Raw genomic sequence first — 20,617 nt, forward strand, 5'->3', positions numbered from 1 at the left:
ATTACTGGTGCACTACCTGAAATGAATTTGAAAATATACTTTTTTGGTGCTTCTTCCATGCCAACTGAAATATGTTCCACCACTTGCATCTTGCTCTGGAAAGACTTAACTCCTGAAAAGAAGGAACAGTTATTTTTCTACTCCTCTCCTCTTTCCTTGCATCATTTTATTGGATGAAGAACCTCTACCTCCTCCCAACATAAATGGAAGCAAACTAGGTTTAAACATTTAAAAAGATATAAAGGTTTATTAAATGAATCCAGATTTGACAGATATTACATAAATTAAACAGCAATAAAATTTTACTAGGGTTTATGTACAGATCACAGTGATTTTCATTGTGCAATGAGGGCTGACTTTGTAACTTTGAACAGTACTTATACATGTGAGCTACAACAAGCAACCAGCAACATACGTTAGTCCAAGTTAACCTCGCAAGTCTAGCAGTTCAAACTGATTATGCAGTACACAAATGCCTGCTACCACTATCACTACATACTACACAACAGAGTATTTATAAAGCAGTCAAGGTTTGCCATAGAAAAGTGCAAAACATGGAAAGTCTGTACACAGTACAGTACAAAAAGGAATCATGCTACAGTCATTGAAAGCTGAAAAATAATTCTATAGCATAGGAAGCACTGCATCACAACTCTTCTGAATGGCAAGCAGATGGGCTGAGGAACAGCCATATCTTAATTGCTTTCAAAACTGCAAAATCCCTGTTCATCCATTTAAACATAGTTTAGTACCTATATTTGATCCATTAACAATGACTTTCTACAGTGGAAGATCACATTAGTTAAAGCTCAGTAGCACACATATTCATTGATCAAGCTAATTTACAGGAAAATCTACAGCATGTTCTCCATTGAAATCATGAAGCATTTATATCATTTGGTTACAAGGCAATTGAGTTTACAATGCACGTTTATCACTTAAAACCTCAAATTGGGCAATTAAAAATATATATATATATAAAACTCAAAAATAAAGGTTGTTTTTTAATGTTTAACATTCTTGTTCACCGAAGCAGAATACCAAAGGCCTACGGGCTCTTCCAAGAAAACAGTCTTTATGCAACAGTCTATACGCAAAAACACGTTAACAGAAGCAACCAAAATAAAATGAACTTCAGAGACTACCACACTTGAATCGAAAATAAAAAAGTGTTCTAGTCTGCTTAAAAAAACCCCATAAAACCAGAGTCCTTAGTGCAGTGTGTATCTGGGGACTTCTGCATGAGCACTCAGACAGGACTATGTTAGTGGGCCACGAAGTCCCAGCAAAGACTTAATATAAAATATTCACTTGTGCAAATAAATAAAATGGGCAGGTAATAACAGCTCAAGTTCAAGACTGTAGAGAAAATAACTGATCACTTAAAATAATGCTTCAACAATGTTTTGGTTTTTCTTTTAGTGAAGGATTTTAAATAAAAAAATTTGAAAGAAGTTTTGTACTAGAAAGCATGTTGACGAGGTCAGTAGTTAGGCATATGTACACATGGCTCTGGAAACAATGTTAAGTCAATGGATTAGCATTATTAATTAGATTGTATTCATTTCTTTAGTCTCTATCATAATGAGTGTCAGTGCATCCACTGCCAGCAATGGATAAGATTCATAAAAAGAAAATCCACAATCGCCTGTCCTGTTGTTCAAGCATTCAAAACTTCTAACCACCACTGTGGCACATTAGTCAGATGCAACTTCATTTCCTCAGCTTTTGAAGACTTAAACACAGTGCAGTTTTTAAATTCGGAAAAAAAAAGAAAAAAAGAAAAAAAAAATTCTATTTAGCATACTTGCTTGTTTCAGTTTGTACATTTTTAAATAAGAAACTGGTTTTGTAGTACTCAGATTCCATAAAATACTGTAAGCTTACACATTAAAAAACCCCTGAACTGTGCTTGCTCCCCTTAGACAAAGTAAGCTGTGTTTTCTGTGCTTCAGTTATTCCCAACTAATTTCGAATAACTAATTCCACAGATACAAATAGAGTGGACCAGATTCTTTTTTTTTTTTTTTTTTTATTTTCCCCTCAAGAGAATGAAGTATTTTTACCAGGTTAAAATGACAATTTTCTATGGATTTTCCTGTATTACATTATACATTCTTACACAGTATTTACTGAGTGGTAGCTGGGGCTATCAACTTGTGACACTTACATAACATCAAGAAGACTTTATGATATTCCAGAATTAGCACTTTGAAGTATCCTGATTTTGTTAAATATTGTGCATTTTCGCAGTTATGCAATCTCTTAGACTTGCTTTATGAAGAAATAGATCTAATACCCTAGAAACTGCAAGCTCTCAACAGTATTTCTGTACTGTTTAGAGCTAAACAAAAGAAAATGGAGGTCACTTTTTCATGAGGAGACTCCAGCTGCAGATCTGTCAAAATTATAAACATGGCAATTTCAGTAGCAATTACTAGAATGTCTACTTCATAAGCATTCAGGATTTAGTTCAGAAAAATGAATCTTTGGCCTACATTTCTTACGGCATTTCAGATCAAAAATGTGGAGAGCCATTTGTGGGAGAAACTATCTGTATGATCTACTTAAAGAGTTTTATGTAGAGCCATCAGTCATAGTAGTGGAATTCCAGTGAGCTGATATGCTTTCGAAAAAAATATTTTTGGTCTAAATATCATAATTTCACTGAAAGTTATCTAAAACCACAACATCTGAAAGAATGTAATTACTTTTTGAAATCGAAGCACTTCAGAATCAATTCCCCTATATTAACACAAGTTTCACGTTACGTAACATGAAAAAAACCTAAAAAAAGATCCTGACTTGTATACAATCTACCTTCGTGTTTATGTGTATTCATATACATAGATACATACATATGCACTTATCGATATTTGGTGCTACTTAAAATGAAGCAGTACTGCAAATACTTCCTAAATACAGTGTACTCAAGCTGCTAGAAAGATGTTAGTACAGGATGAAAAAAGAGACTCCTTACATCTAAGGTTTGAACTCTGTACATATGGAATTCCTGGCAGCAGAGACTTTAGGACATTTCCAAAAGCAGGAGCAGAAAAATCAGGCTCTAATATATATTCAGTCTTCCCTCTGATACTCTGAAGTGCCAAGCATTCAACAACAACTATTTCAATAATGAAAAAAGTCTGTTATGGCTCATGCTTTACATTTGGAGAAGACAGCAAGCTTGAGAGAGAACAACTCCCGTAAGAGCTAGTTAGAGCCCTTTTATCAGTATGCACTGAATTGCATGTTTACAGAGAGTCTTCATGTGAGGAATCTCATTTCAGACAGTGTATAATCACTCAATATCCTGGTTTGTAAAGAGACATCACTGTAACAGAACTTCATAAATTAGCCATTAAGTTGCATCTTAATCAACAATAAAACATGCCCTTGTCTTTCTGCTTTCAAGTACTATGGTTGCAAGTGTGAGGCATTGGAAATTTTAGGTACAAATCTTTTTTAAAACTTAATTATTTTTATTTTTTACAAAGAATTATAAAATGTATATAAGATGATGAAAAACTCATTTATCCTTTTAAGATTTTTATTCCTAGAGAACTTCTTGAAAAACATTATTTGAAAAATAAAAATCATAGACTCTGCAAAGTACAAAAATTTACATCTTTGCACAGTTCCTGTGCTTTAGTTGTATTGTATTCATTATATACATATATACTAATTTGTGCTTTTAATTACACAAGTTTAGTATAAACTTATAAAATTAAGTCTATGAGTTAACTATGCAAAAAGGATCTGGGAATAGCAGGAAACTTAACTAAACCATAAGTTAAAAAAAAAAAAATCCTAAAATATACCATTTTAGTGAGTCTACTTCAGAGCAGACTATCAATATTACAATTTACTAAACTAATGTCAAATGTTTACAGCAAAAAGTTATTCTTGCCTGCCTCCATCTCTTTAGATATTTACTATATACTAATACATATCTGAATGCAGTATCATTCTTATCTACAAAGGAAGTCTTCATTTACGCATGAACTCCATTTTTCTTCAGACTTGCTCTTAGCACTTCAATTTCCTTCCAGTTTCTAAGACAAAAAATAATGAAAAAGGAACACAAAATACAATGTGGAGCATGTGAATTGAATGACAACTATCAGCCTATCACAGTTATAAGACAGAATTCAGGGTATAGAATTAATCTGACAATCTTATTCCTCTAACTGAAGTCTTCATTCTTAACATAAAAATCTTGCCATCAAGAATAATCAAATTTCCTTATCTGTCAAATCAATCTAGATATTTGCTTTTAACACACTGTTTTAAAAGTTTTAAGGACAGAACAACTTAAATATCTCAACGCAAATAACTCTTCATCACTGTAGAACACCAAAGCCTGTGAGATAAATTACCTTTGTCATTCCATAAGCCTGCTTCACAATATTTTATTTCAACCGTTTACTTTATACTATGTATTACTGTGACTCATGTTGTTTTTACGAGCTATAAGGAAGTATTAATCACTGTTATGAACCAGAAGATGTAATTTCTGCATACAGCTCTCATTCACAGACATGCAATTGTTTGAAGAGGACTCCTGACATTTGGACATACCTCATCCAGTGTAGATGTCGCATTCAGAAGTTCTTGAAAATTTCTAGATCTTTAGGGGGTACCGGAGGCATCTTGTTCCAGTCATCTTCAGGATAAGCTTCAAAATTGGAAGTATCCCCATCATTGGATACTTTTGGTACTATGGGAGGCTAGTCAGAACAAGCACAACAAAAATGTTAGTACAATTTCCTCAATGAGCTCCTCTCCATCACATTAAAGCAGAAATTCTGTAAAAGACTGATTAAACAAAAGGGGTATGTATTTATAAAAGTTCACCTTTTTCACAAATAACGAACAGCATGAGAGAGAAGCTTGCAGTGACATAGACAAATCCCAACACTTTGTCTATATTGCAGTTAAATATTGTGGTTAAAGGACACTTGTAATACTGATACCTGTTTTATTTAGCACTCAAGTTCTAGCTACTTTGCAGACCAAAGGTAGCTACTGTAAAAGATTACTACAACTAAGCTTCCAGGCACGTGTTGTTACAGCATAATCTGCCACTCTCCTTCCTCACTCTTGCCCTCTTCTGTGTCCTATGAGCAAAAAAGGAGTGTAATCACATTAGGTTCCTTTCAAGAAAGAAAGAGTCTTGATGGCAGTGTGGGGAACTGCTTTCTAATTGAAGGAAAAAAAGCTTCCTCTTCATTGCTTTCAAATAGATCGATTGCTTTCAAGAAGGTTGAGATGACTAATTTGTGTATGCCTCATAATACCTACTATGCTTTTTCCTAGACTAGCAATAAATTCGAGCAGGTAAAGAAATTGCTGCAAAAACTTATTTCACAAGCATGTCTGTAAAACCATCTTAATTCAAATAGATCTTTTCAAGGAAGCTTGGAGGTGCCAAGAGAAATATCTGTTTTCTATTTCTTTCCTCAGAGGATCCTTTGGATTTCCAGTATTGCCTACAGGTACTGCAAAGCTGGTGGTTTTTCCTTGTCTTATATCTAGCATCAAGATTACTCTGCCCTTCTAGCCACAGGCAATGAGATAAAGCTCCTTTCTGGAACATTTCATTAATCGCAGGGGTTAATGTAGGGCAAACCCCTTTTCTTCTTTCAAGGGTCATTCATCTCTCTAACCCCTTCTCAGTGACAGAGCGCTTAACTATCGTCAGGACTCCAACAAACACTTTAGAATGAGAAAACCTTAAGGATGATCACCAAACTGGCTAATAAAAGTCATACCACAGAACGATAAAGTACAGCAAAATGTTATTCTGCACCTCCTCAAAAAGATAAAAGTCCAGCTTCCGCTAGCTCTGAGTTCTTATCTGATCTTTTGGGCTTCTCAGTTTGAAACAATGCCCTCAGCAGGTTTTCAGTGGGAAAGAAAGGGTCCCTGAGGGATGGTACTTCTAAGCCTCAGACAAAAGCAAAGTCCTACTTTTGCATACAGCAGTCACAGTATGCTGCCCAGATGCTTAAGAAAATGTGCAGAATCTGCTCTGCTCCCAAGGACTATCTGTTCCACTGCAGGCAATGCCTGGCACCCCTACCTCCCTGTAAGCATTCTGGCAGAAAAAAGGGAAAAATAAAAAAAAGAGAGAAAGGAAAATCCTTTATTTTAGATTAACAAAATTATTTTCTCTCTTTCGGCCATTACTATTATTTATATAATACTGATATTTAAGCTCTTATCAGGACCGTCAATCAATGCTTCATTTGTACAATAGGCCAATTCACACTTTTTACAGGGAAAATGGAGCACTGTATCCATTATTTCATATTTTCAGTCTCTTCATCAGTATGAAATAGTGAGATTGTGAAAACTAATTCTGAAGAATATAGCTGCCTCTAGAAATAACAACGTAAATTTCTGACCCAATTCACATCCTTGCTCTGAAGTATAATTAAACAGCATTTCATCTTCTAAGATCTTAATGTAACCATCAGAAAAATTAAGAAAACAAGTTTTGGATTCATAAAAATCTGAATGCCATGGTGACTTTTTATTAAAAAAAAAAAAAAAAAAAAAAAAAAAAAAAAGGCAACACAAAGGATGTTTGGACCTGAAACTTTTGATTCGGTCCTCTAACATTCAGGTTTTAATACTATTAGTTTGTTATTTATTTGGTAATACGGTAGGTCGTCATAAACTTCAGAGCTGAAATACTTATAAAACATGTTATCACCCAGTTTGTGTTCTTTGTTGATTTGTGTGAGCAGAATTTACTGTAAATAATTTGAAAAATGTGACTTCATTACAACAGATCTACGTAAAACATCAACTGGGTGTAGTAATCATTAAAAACAAAAAACCCAAACCCACAAATTTAAAATAATGTAAAATTATTTTTTTTTTAAGGAAAAAAGTCACTTATAGCTTTGTATTAGGATGTTGTCTACAAGAATATACCAAGAACATTTTCATCTCTTAATTATTTTGCAAGAACTCAATTTAAGATATCTAGCCAGAAATTCATTGTAAGAAACTAATGCAAAGAGAAGGAAAACCAAACATTTAAGCGGTACTTGATTGACTGCATATGGCAACCTATGTTGCTGAAAATCACTGCTGTAAGAAATCGTAGTAGTTAGAACTTTGAGGAAGGAAAGAAAGAAGGCAGTTTTACTTCCAAAGGATTTTAAAAAGCATTTTGCAGTGTTGATAGCTTTTGCAAACATCTGCCCTCATACAATACTAGAATTCAGTGCTGTTAAAAACTATGTTAGAATTACATTAATAAATTCTTCTCTTTCACCTTCCCTATTCCTCCTACTCCCATATGCTTTACATTTTATTAAAGCATTTACCTGAATTGAACTTGGCACAAAAATTTAAAGCCCAGAGTAAAATACTTCCACAGATATAAGGGCGGGGAATCAAACCAACAAACTGCCAATCTCCCCTCATCCCCCCAAACAAAAAAACACCTACAAGAAGTAATTACTTACAAAATCCTAAAACTGAAAATTAAATGTTGTATTAACTAATCAGATTCAGCAAAACAAAGCAGGGATTTTTTTTCTTAGACATTTTGTATATAGACAAAAATGCAAGTAGACATTCATGTAATTAATTCTGCAGTGTAAAAGGGCAAAAATGCATGTAATTATTGATGTGTGCATATACATACATGCTCATACACACATACAAACACACAGACACAACACGCCACAAAACCTGAACAGATCAGCTTAAATGAACAATGATTTCTTGTTGCAATGTCCTATGCAGTATTTTGCAGAATATACCTTTAGTCTCCTTTGAGGTACAGCATCCCAATCTATAGACCTGAACCATCGATGTCTCTTCACATCATCTGCTCCATTCTTTAAAGAAAAAATCAAAATTAATATTTAGTGAGTTATAAGTATGCCAAAGCATGTATTTCACCATAAGAACTGTGGTGAAAAGGCAGACTAATGGTCTAACTTTTTTTCTTTTCTCAGGTGATAATCATTAAAGGATTCTACAGGATAAATTCATAGTTTTATTTCCCTAGCAGATCCTGAGTTCCAGCAGTAAGATCCAGTTTTGGGGTTTTTTTTTAGCAGCATTCTTCTGACACAAGGGAGATCAAGAACAGGCTTTAAAATACCCACAAAATCCTTCACTGCAGTTCTATTCACTTCTGTTTCCTCCAACATTTTAGAGAATGCCTCTTATTCAGATATACTTTCTAATTCTCACACTAATTAAAAAAAAATTGAGCATTGATGGTGTCAAATAAAAATTATGCCTGGGAATCACGTAGTTCTATCAAATATTACAGACGTTTAATGCTGACAACAAGAGGTTCTCAGTACTGTTACTAAAGTATTTATATAAAAACATTTGTTTTCATTTTAGATATACGGTTAAAGGCATATTTGTCTTTTAATGATTATTCTCTCTGAGCTGACTGTTTTGATTATGTGCATAAAGAATGAAAACGTCTTCCCCCACTGCCCCCCAGATGAAGCTTGGTACAAGCAGAGACCCCTTCTCAAGGCATTAAGCACTGGGCAAAACCAGCTGGTTCTCTGTCCCAGGCCTGATCACAGCATAGTTTTAATGCACAGCACTGCACTCAAGCTCATACCACATGCAGCTCCACAGAATGAAGCATATCACACATTTGTTTTTTTCTGATGTATATGGAGTAGGACTATCCATGCTCATATCCAAAGAAGGAACAAGGAGAGTAATTTATCACCTAGTTCCCTCAAAAGCAGATCTGACAATGCTTCGCCAGAAAATGCCCAATGGGATTTAAGCCTTTTTAAACCAACTACGATTTTTTAAAAGGATCAGACTTAAGACTGACCTACCGCCCCCACCACAAATCCCGCTTCAAATTAGAACTATTTTTGATTTTGACATTTTAGCCAATTGTACAGAAAAAACCCAAACCAAAACAACCACAGACAAAAAAAAAAAAACAAAAAAGAAAAAACCAAAAAACAAAACAAAAAAAACCACCCCAAAAAACAAAAGCCAGCCAAACACACTTCCTAAAACCCATGTTCAAATAAACCAAGGTTTGCTTTTGTTTTTGTCTTCCTTCAAAACTATCAAAAGAGAAAAAAGTTTTCACTGGTCAATAACTTTCTAAATTTTCAGCTTATGAAAGTTTGGTTTTAATCCTCTTGCTCTCACTCCCACCCCGAAAAACACTGGAAAGAACTCTGAAGGATAAGAAAAACATTTATTTCCTAGCTTTTCTTACCAGTCTAAGTTTGTGCCATAAAAGGCTCTGAAAAGGAACTTTGGACAGCAGGTTCTAGCATCTATACTTATATCAGTATGTTCAAGGAACCTGGATGACTGCATCTTTTACATTCTTCACTTAGGTGCATCATAAACTGTGCTTTGTGCAAAAAAGCAAACTTCTAACCTCCCCTGCCCAAGGAGATGGAATTTTTAGCTGTCTCTATAAAACTAAAAGATTACACAGCTAATTTACGTACCTGCAACACTGTAACAACAATAACAAGCCAATGAATACAGGATTATTTTACTCTGCCAAAGGGTAAATTAACCTACACTGAGTTTTGTGTGGTAGTTTGGCTAGCCTGTTAAAGTACCCGAGTTTGCTCACATGCAGCTAACTTCTCACTGCACTACCAACCATAGCTACTGCACAGCTGCAGAATCAAATAAGCTTGTAATACAGCTGTCATCTTCTTGGCATTACAAGTAGTACCACATCAGGACATCACACAGAATTCACAGGATTGCTTTGTGTTCCTCCTTGATATATCACAGATGTAGACGTATTTCTGAGGTAGGCTAGAATGTTACCTGGAACATGTGAGCGTATTTTTCATTAGTAAGCTATTGCCTTCAGAAGTCTGTTCAGAATGGGATGAATAATTCTCCTTGGTGGAAGACTGTTTGACTGTGCTTAATCAGCCCCACCACCAAACTATCAGGACAATGACCAAACATCATGGTACTACAACAACCTTTATATTCCTTAAAATAATTTTTAAGCTTCAAATTTGGTTAGTGCTCCTTCTGGGATTAAACAACTCCCAAGAAAGAACCAAAATCAGCTGGCGCTGTCCTACAGGACTTAACACCATGTTTCTGGTCTAATGTAATGGTTTAATATAAATCTTCAAATTAATCAGGAAACACGTAGGGTTTCTTTTTTTTTCTTCTCTCTTTTTTTTGGGGGGGGGGGGGTGGGTGGGGAGGGAAACTGTCAAGAAGGATAGCATTAATCCAGGCAAACAGGAGTATGATTTCCAGAAATACACTGTTAAACTTTGCATTTAGGATTGCACAACTGAATTAATGTATGGGAAAATACATCTCAATTTCACGCTTATAAAAACAAAAGCCATAGAAGAGCTGTTCTACATCATTCCTACAGAATTCTTTCAACCTTGTGCTATGTTCTGCATTACACCTAACATTTTATACTGACCTTCATATTTCCTAATCGTCTTGTCCTGTCTACCACAAGCAGCTTCTTAATAAGGTCTCTGCAGTAAAGAAAACATGTTCTCTGTTAAACAAAAGTAATTTATATTTGACTGTCATACAAATGTTACAGAATATGAGCATACTTCCCTTTGAATAGCTAGTACTATGTATAATTTACCCATTCATTTCCTACATATTTTAGAACACTTAAGAGTGAATGACAAAAAGGAATAACCTGTTCTAAAAGGAACTTGCAGAATTCTTGCAAGTTCCTTTTAGACTCTTTCAAGAAAGAAAGGAGAAAAATTTTCTCTTTTTCTCCTCCCCTGCCCCTCCGCCAAGTAGTACTATATCTTTCTTTGTATTTTTGTATTTTTCTGGGCATTCCAAATCTCAAAATGGATCTCAAACATATTTGGCAGAACACAACTCTAATATATATAAAAAAATACTGATAAAGCCGCACCCTCAACTTTATACATTGACATTTAAACCGTGGCAGCTAAACATTCAGAGAAACAGTGGATGAGCTAGTCATCTGCTTTAAACTACTAACATCTATAAGCTTTAATTTAATTGAAAATGAAAAGCCTCCCCTGAGATTTTAGTTCATTGAACAGTTCTACATAAAGCTAAATCAACATTTTAAAAGATGAATACAAGTTTAGAGACATAACGGACTTCCATTTTAATAGCAAAGTACTTTAAATACTAAGCACCAAAAACCCAACATAAATCAAAGTGAGCATCACAATTTATTGAGTTGGCTTGATTACTTCTGACCTGAGAGAAAAATCTGGCTTCACAGTTCTATAAGCAGTTACTTTTTATCTCAAAGATTATTTTGCTATTTATTTTTAGGATAATAGCATTCTGGTCTCATTGCATAAAGTACCAATGACAGGAAAGAACAAAAGTTTAGCCATCCTTCTTCCTATAGCCTCAAACAGACCCGAGAGATGCAATACTGCATGAAATGCTGGGAATCTACAGAGTATGGCTAATTCCAATTTTTAACTTTGTAGAAGGTTTAAAAAAACCCAACAGTTTTATTTACAGAAAAGAATGCAAACATATTAATGACACACCTGTCTCTCTCTATCCCTAACTGTAACACCTACTATCCCAAAACAAAAACAGTATTCTGTTACCTACCCCTGAAATCATAAAAGTGTATGCACAAATATATGAACTGAGAGTTAATGTGCTAGACTGCTTGAAAAGCTGTTGTATTTGGCAGGAATATAGTTCTAAAATTCAGCTAGAAAAATATTCAAGTGGTAGATAAAAGGAGAATAAAAAAGTCAAGGTAGAAAGCAACTTTTAAAACTCTCATGATCATTCCAGCCAATCAATATTTGAATTAGATTAAATTATGTGACCAACTCCTTTTACAGTCATCTCGCAGAAATACCTTCTCCCAGTTCTTTGCGGAGAATACTATTCCTTTTGCAGAAGGCTACAAGAACGGCTATAACCAGGCTTTAAAACGGAAGGAGGACTGAAAAAAAATCCAGAAACCCAGAACTAGATTCACAGGCTATATGGCCAAAGATAAATCATGGAGTTTCCTATTCCTATATACCCAGAAAACATTCAGTGGATCATTCTTGGCTTGCTTCAAAAATTCACCTTATAAGAGAACAGTTAAGGGATGAGCTTGCTCAGTGATACTGTGTTGTCACTAAAGATGAAGACATTTGCTGCATTCAATAGAACAAACACCCATTAAATTGAAACAATAGATTGTTTAGTACTTCTTTATTACATAGTTTCTCAAGAGTAATTTAGAAATGATCATGTTAAAGTCAACCCAATAGATATGTTGCTCTATGTATGCAGGGAATGAAATTCTACACCAAGGTCCTTCCAGACCAATAACCATTAAACTGCTGTAGCACTGGTGTTTCATTTGGTATTTTCCAAAATTGTCTTCGCAAAGAAAAGTTTACAAAAGCAAAAAAAAAAAAAAAATGTAAAGAAATAACCCATAAACTCATTAGTGGCCAAAGAAATAGGTGGAACATAATTAATACTTATGTTTTATCAGAAATTAAATAACACACAACTCTGCTGACAGTCTTATTTTGGAATGTCTAGTTGGTTAATTTATCATCATCATCAGGGCAGAAGTTGCTCTTCAGAAGAGATCTGAACTAATGGTCAAATGTGTCAAGGACTTCACGTATGCAGGACAAAGGTCTTGGAGAAAACACCTGATCAAATTGCAAGGTGGCTAGCAAAAGGGACACAGCAGAGAGCAATGTGAAGAGATGGTAGCTTAGGCCAGAAGGAACAGCACTTATACAAGACACCCAGCAGTTATACAGCACAGTAAGAGACAGTGAACATCATGCAGCAGGAGGGAAAGCAAAAGTAGTACAAATTCAAAAAGTAGAAAGCGTGGGAGGGTGATAGGGGGTACAAGGGCAGAAAAACGTCAACCAGTAAGTTTACGTAGTGCATCTAGGTAGAAAAGCTTTCTCAGAATTCAAAAAGGAAAACAGTTTTGCTGCCTAAAAGCAGAGAGTTAGAGTTCAATTGTTATAAACAAGGTATAGCACTAATACTTCAGACATAGCCTGGATGTGACAGGACCCAAGACAGTCTTCTTCCTTGCTGAGATACCGATAGGAAGAAGAGAGAAAAATCAAGCGGGATCCAAGTAAGGTAAGAAGCAGACTGTCGCCTTAGGACAAAATAATCTTGGCACCTGCTTTAAGCTAATGGCGCAGATGTCAAAGACTATCCAGTTCTGCATACTGTGGTTCAAAAAAAAGGAAGGGGGGTTGACAGAAGAGAGATACATTATGCTAACAACTCACTGCAGAAAGCAGGTGAAGCCTCACAAATGAATGAGATCACCCAAAACCAAGGTGTGAAAGGAGGAAAGCCCAAGCTAGAATCCCATGAGACCCCTTAAAGGCAGGAGTGTACTGGGAACAAGCTGCCAAACACACACTGAAAGGACATCTGGATAAGAAAAGCTGGGAAAGAGGTGTATCAACAGCTATGTTGATTAATGTATCCTACAATTCATTGGCAGTCACGTCTAGACTGAAGAGCAAAACCTGCATATGCATGCTTACTACCATAACTAGGAAACTTCACAGCATCAGGCATCTTCTGGACAGTAGAAATCAGTGGTGGTCTGTGAATGTCAAGCACGAACAGAAGCTAGCAGCATCTCTACTTTTAAATGCTTCCACCATGTTAGACAGGTTGCTAGTGATAATAACCTCATTTGAGCTGTTCATTTTCTGGTCACACTCTTATACTTTAGTGCACACAACACTATGTGAGATACTCAGTTTTCTTCTTAAGACAGACTGGGTTGGGAAGACAAAACAATGAGACTACATTAAATTGGAAACAGCATCGAGATAATAAGGGAAAACTCTGTTAAGAACAGACACAAATATGAGACATTAATCAGCCTAATGTGATGTAGACGTGCTTGATTCGGTGCACCTGATGATTCAGTGGAGGCTTAAGAAATCCTCCCCAAATGATTATTTTTGCAAGAGAATTCATAACAGTTCAGAGAAAGTTGGACAGATTTCATTAGATTTACCATACATTTTATCTATTTACCTAGTGACAGTAAGCAAGTGCCATCTCTATGGTCACTTCTTCAAAACACCTTGAATGATTAACCTGGGAACGTAAGAATAACTTCCTGTCCTCGTTCACTCAGTCATCTCTGCTTCTGAGCAGAAACTTCATGTTTAAAATTGCACTTCTTCTGTTCTAATGTGTACTAACAATTATTTCAATTATGGAATTTTTCAATAGGGAAAAAAGCATTTCATCTGCAATATACCTGTCAGAATTGCAAAATACTATGAATAAAACCCACACATGCATATATAAGACTGCATATTGAACTGGGGCCCTGCTATCAGAAATGGAAGTTGATTTTATACTGGGACTTCTGAAGTATCAGACAGTTCATTCAAATAGTTATGTTGCAGAGTGATTTAACTGGCTCATATGCATACAAAGGAACAGTTTAGTATTCGCTTCCTGCTCTCCTAATTTTTACTCATATTAAATTATCTCCTCATATTTCTCTTCTTTTCTTTCTTCCAGGCACCAACCTGGTACCAACGAGCTTTGCACAAGGTAGAAAAGCATTTAATATTCCAAAATATGCAGAAAAGTAAGAGATGCAGATACTATCTTACAAATGTATCTCCAGCTTGAAAACTACCAAACACATGATTTTACTTGGACTGCAAGAGTAAATGTAATTAAAATATTTTCCAATGTGGCATTTTAGAAAATCAGAATCTGGTATCTGGTCTTCTATGAAGATCCTTTAGAAACAGTGCTCAGGAGGTGTTTAGAATATAAAAAGACAGTGTTGGAAGTCATGGACTTACTTTACATATAAATCCAAATGCCTCGGGAAATCTATTTTGCCAGCAAGAATCTTCTGATATATACCAAATGGATTGTCATCAAAAAACGGAGGAAACCTATTTTAATACAGCAAATTTTTAGAGGTTAGAAAAAGAATTTCTAAAAAATCTTATAAACATTATGATGCTATAGTAATTCCCCTCAGAAACTATTATATAGTTCTTTATGGTAGGGCATCATCAATCAAATACTAACTTGAAGAATAACAAGTTAAGGCTGCTATTGCAAAACAAAAAACTTTTTTGTACACAGCACCATGAATACAGAATTAGAACTGAAGTATTACAAGAGAGATTTTTGTTACATTAATACAGTAAAAATATCAATTATGAAACAAATTTCCAGTGTTAAAGTAAAAAAATGCTTTGCCTTTATCTATAAAACCCCAGGGTATACTTTCCAAAACAGCATTACCATTTTTGTTCTTGTCCTGTAACTGCAGGCATACCCTTCCTTATTCACTAGTTTCTATTTAAAGTTTCAAAGGAGCCTCATATGAATATTGTCCAATTCAGTTATTTATTGTACTTCTGGAATTCAAGTATATATGTTTTGTTAGAGAAGGTGTGAAAGAGACAGACTGTTCAGAACCTGAAATTCTCTCAAGTGCAGCTGTCTTTCTGTGTTGGACAGATAAAGTACTTGTTTCATAATCTTCCCAAGATGATCAGTAAACCAAGATGCAATTAAATTTCTACTTCTGCTATTTTCTAGAAAGTTCTTCATGAAGTTACGAGCTAACAGAGAGACTACTTCTTGTCTTATAGCTACAGTAAGAATTGAAAGTTTTCTGTTGTGCTTCCTTTACTAGTATAATACATACCCTGATTACCGCAAGAGGCTCAGTATGGGTGCATCAGTACAGTCAGTATAAGCAGCTTAGCCCAAGTGCCAACAAGTTTTCAGAGTGGCAGTCACCTTTTTAGAAGTTACCACAGGAAACCTTCTAGGGGAATGGAATAACTAACTACTCATTCACTAATCTCAGTCCCGCCTTGACTTCTGTAACATGACCAAAGCATCCCTCCTACTATGCATCTGTCTCAAAACCCCTACAGAATAGAAAAAAAGGGATTTTGAGTATCAACCATATTAGTAACATCCAACCACCATTACAGTCTAACGTTTAAAATATTTTCACATCTCCCTAACATTTTATAATTACTTTCTAAGAGAACTTAACTGCATGTGTACACACACAAATACAGTGCTGGTGGCTTTGGAAATCATTGGTAGCACAAACAAGGGTGAAAACAACGTTTCTTCATTTCACATTCTTTCCTTCATTTTATGCTACTCAAACTAGCTTATTCTTCAACAAGTACCCTACATTATTTCCATTACGTATTTTCAGAAGTACTAATGTCTTCATTATTCAGCTGATGGTCAAGTGAATTAGCGTTTCCTTTGAAATACTGTAAAATTCAGCCACAAACAAAACCAAATTCCATCAGAATAGTTAAATAAAGTTGTCTGTATGCATAAAGTAAAAAAAGTAATACTTCAAAGCACAGAAAAGCATATGTGCTAAAACTATATGGTTAAGGAAAGGCTGAAGAACATTTGTTGATGGTGTTCAGAAAGCCAGAGTATTTTCATTCTGAAAAACTGAACAGTCTCAGCTAGAAAGAAACTGGAAAATATAAGAATCTCAGGAAAAAATATTTGTGTTTTTGTAAATTCCTGCTCTGACACTAAAGAACAAGGAAAATGTGATAGATATTTAACATATATAAAATTTTCCCACACCACAGAGACTATCATATAAAGTTTCTTTTTCAGTCAGGCAACATTATTTTCTTCACATTCTCCAAAGCAAGTTGACAAGCAGTACACTCAAATTTCCAATTTTGTATTTGTTATTAGGTATTAGCATCTATAAATGCATAAAGCAATTAGAATGAGACTTTGTAACTATGTATTACAAAGGTGCCAGCTGCAAGTAAGCAGATTGATATGAAATGCAGCAAGGTTTTTTCCCTCCATTTCCAAACATTCTTCACACCTCAGTAGTGTACAAAAAAGAAGAATAAGAAGTATGTATAAGTTTTTACATATTTACATATGTTTAAATTGCTCTTTGCTTTCCCACTTTGAAAATCCGAAATTACTATGTCTAGAATTCTTGAGAGAAATTTAAATCACACTTGGCTCTATAATAATTTAATGGCAATACTGCTTAAAGTGCATTTGAACTGTATGCAAAATGGGAATAGCTTTGAAAGATTACATAGTTTTCTTACAGACAAACCAAGTAACTTAACTTTGATACTACTTGTAAATATCAAATCTTCAACACAGAACAGATTTTAGACAAAACAATGTAAGTATTGTGCTGGAAGCTACCTAATAAATCAACAAAAACCCCCTTGAGTTTCAGACTGTCTTCACACCGTAACACAAATACAAACAGCTGCCTTTTTCCACCAACTGAAAAGCTGCTAAAAAAAAAAAAAAAATCTCTGTATATAGGACAACAGCTGCAAACCATTCCTTTTGCTAACTGACACATAACAATGGCACTGACATTGGTCTCAAAGAAAACAGGTAGTTTTAGCACTGGAGAAGAGAAATTGTAAAACCTCAAGGGAAAATACACAAGTCTGAGAATATTAAACCGTAGACAGGAATCATTAGCTACCTAAAATGACAGACCAGCACATCACATATGACCACCAAAGCAAAACAAAAAAACCCCACAAAGCCCTCATCAAATGAGAAAATTCAGTTAGCTACACATCTGATGAGAGTACAATTATGACCTAACGTATCTAACGTTAAATAACAAGTATATTTTCCTCTATGGTAGATTGCAGCAGAACACGTTCACTCAAAATAAATAGATCTTTCAACTCTTTCTATTGACAGTTTGTTTAGCTTGTTTAGATTAACTCTATGAACTTGATACTACTAATCTGTTCTGTAAAGATTTCTTCTCACCCCTGGTTTTCCTCATTCTTACCCCTTCCTATATTTTACTATCTTAAACCTAAATGGGACCATGCCTTAAGCCTAGTGTGTGCAGCACTAGAATTCCATGAGCCTCTAGAGATTAAGTTAGAGAAATAAGACACTGCAGAACAGGAAAGTGTGGTTTTGTTTGTTTGTTTTTAGAGAGACCATTTCCTTACACACACATCTACCAATCTTCTCAATTGCTTTTGGGGTTCAGAAAGAGTAACTTCAGGAAATAACTACCAAATGTCTTAAATAATTTACTTGCAGACAATATCTTAGTCTTAAAGTCAGTTTTTTTCAAATTCAAATAATTTTCATATTTCTTAAATAATCTTTGAATTTCAAGGGATAAAGTTACCTAGGACTGTTTTTGCATTAAAAGCCTTATTAGTAAATATCAAGCCGCATCTTGAGTTAAGTTTTAAAACACTACTGCCAACAACAGCAAAAAGCTGATAAAATGCTAAAAGCATATGCCCTATGTGACAACCTGCCTTCCTAAAGAAAACACACACAAGCCACAATCCCTGCCTCCATCAACCTCCCAAACCCTAGAATCTTAAAAATTCTAAGCAAACAGTATGAATCTATACCCCCCCAAGACCCCCCAAAAAACCAAAACCAAACCTGAAAAACCACAAAGCAAAACCAAAAAAACTCAACCAAACTTGGGTGGAGTCCCTATCCAAAGGGGTGATAGGGACTCCACCCAAACGCTAAAAAATAAAAAGAAGCATCCAATCATTATGAAGACCACATCTACACAAATACTGTAGTAAAAACCATTACAAAATCACTTTCAGCAGACAGCTGCTCTGTCAATCAGCCTATATAAGGTCTCGGTTGCCTTTTAGAAATGTGTAATTTATCTCTATTGGTTATGAGTCTCTATAGCCAAAGTGTTTATATTAAGCTTGGGGAAATCCAGATCTCATCACTTGAGCCAGATAGTGTCAGGACACAGAAGATCTTACATAGAAATAATTGCAGCTGCTCCCTTTTTTTATGAAGAATATAAACCGGTCATATTTCAGTAGAATATATAGCAGTCATACTTCAGCGCCATGCAGTCTTGAGGTCTCAATGACTCCAGAGATGAGATCTTGCTTGATTTTCACCTGTAGACAGTATGTTAACTTTGGAAACCATGTTTCTATTACTGCTCTAGTAGAGAGAATCCTACCAACGTCTCTAAGTCACAGAAAGAAAAAACGCCCAATATCCACTTACACTGAGACCACACAGACCAAACAGAGAGTGGTCCCACTGAAACCTGTGGCAGGAAAGTAAATCACTCAGACTACAGCTGGGAGACTGCAGCACTTGCACTCACATTACAGCACCAGACACTTTTATCTAAGTCTTCATGCTGTCTAGGACTAAGATTAGTGGCAACAAGGCTGCTGGGAATCTCTTGCTCCTTTTCATCCCTCCGAGAAGGATTCCCTTGACCAACTTGGGCCGCTGAGCCTTACAGGGAGAGGTGGAAGAAAGGTGAAGCCTGGCCTCTGCACACATCAGCCTACATAAATAATGACTTTTTATTAGACCAGTCAGCCAAGGCTGCCTGGGTCAGTAGGGAACTATTAGTACATTTTTATGCTTTTTCTGTCCAGAAATTGCCTTGAGATTCAAAGTAAATGCATGTGCAAGCCTTCAGGACATTAAGAAAGCAAGCAGTGGGCAGCAGTGCTGTCCTGGGATAAAGTTTTGATGCTGTGACTTCTTCACACCAAACACAAGCAATGGACTGGAGCTCTGAAGTGATCATCCATCTGAGGAACAGTCTGCTCAGGCAACCTGACGAGCTCGTCTAAACACTGGAAGAGTCACCAGTTACCTTGAACTGACAGTACGGTATAGAGAAAAGGAAGAATAAATCCATGCAAGGATGTTTTTGTTCTGACCACTCTATGGGGCTGCAGATTCAGAAGGAAAGGCCACCGAGGCAACACGATGCATGCTCAGGGAGCAAGAAGGCACACAGCACGCTGGGCCTGGCACTGAAAAGAAGTTCTAACGACTATGAAACCAAAACTGATTAAATACACTATGTTTCTTCCAAAGCTATGAAAGCCTTGCTTTCACCTGCATTTCTTCTACTGCAACAACCACGGCAAAACCACTTTCTTTCAAAATTTCCACTCCCCACCCCCAAGCGCCTTCAAAAGATACAGCCAAGACAAAAACCAAGGAAAAACATGTGGATGCCTTGTTTAGTACACAAGCAGAATTTCACGTTCTCCCTCCAACAGTTATTTATTTTACTGAAAATACTATTTCTTTTTTGAAATCAGAGAAAATTTAGACAATTACTTTTACCTACCTAATACTTAACGTCAGTAACAGTTAATTGTGTTAATGCCAGAAAGTGTCTCTTCAGTTTGAATTTGTATCTTTCGGAAACAATGCTTATCAAGCAAATTCCAAAACATCAAAAGTAGCATTTGAGCAAACCAATTTCCAAATAGACCTTTTAAGATTCTCCCTGTTCTGTTTCCTTTGGTTTAAAGAAAAACAGTGCTCAGTAGTAATACAAGCTGTACTAATAAGTCTTCCTACTTGCCACTATGCATTTTTACAGGCTAAACCTCCCACTGCAAATATTATTTTGCTATGCTAGAAATTAATTACAGAGGTTTCAAAGAAAACTGGTAGTCCTCTTCACCCTTTAAATGTAAAGGATTTTATGTATAAAAATCTAAACTTCAAGAAAATCTGAATTTCCAAAACAGGTAAGGAAAAGAGCAGCTGTTAAAAAAAGCCTTAAGTAAAAAAAAAACCCAAA

The 20,617-nt window shown here is 35.5% G+C and overlaps 1 protein-coding gene across 1 annotated transcript in view; it reads right to left on the reverse strand.

Annotated features, from left to right (window-relative positions):
* Positions 1–219: 219 nt before the first annotated feature.
* The window catches only part of PRKX (protein kinase X-linked), a 62,240-nt gene continuing 41,842 nt past the window's right edge, over positions 220–20,617 (reverse strand). Inside the window, exons 5-9 of the mRNA XM_029999043.2 lie at positions 14,832–14,927; positions 10,448–10,505; positions 7,785–7,862; positions 4,582–4,730; positions 220–4,055 (exon numbers count right to left, since the gene is read on the reverse strand). Of these exons, the coding sequence (XP_029854903.1) occupies positions 4,605–4,730; positions 7,785–7,862; positions 10,448–10,505; positions 14,832–14,927 (358 nt within the window). The 3' untranslated portion in view covers positions 220–4,055; positions 4,582–4,604. The remainder of the gene's footprint in view (positions 4,056–4,581; positions 4,731–7,784; positions 7,863–10,447; positions 10,506–14,831; positions 14,928–20,617) is intronic.

Source organism: Aquila chrysaetos, chromosome 23 (assembly GCF_900496995.4).
Source record: "Aquila chrysaetos chrysaetos chromosome 23, bAquChr1.4, whole genome shotgun sequence".
Classification (NCBI taxonomy): domain Eukaryota; kingdom Metazoa; phylum Chordata; class Aves; order Accipitriformes; family Accipitridae; genus Aquila; species Aquila chrysaetos.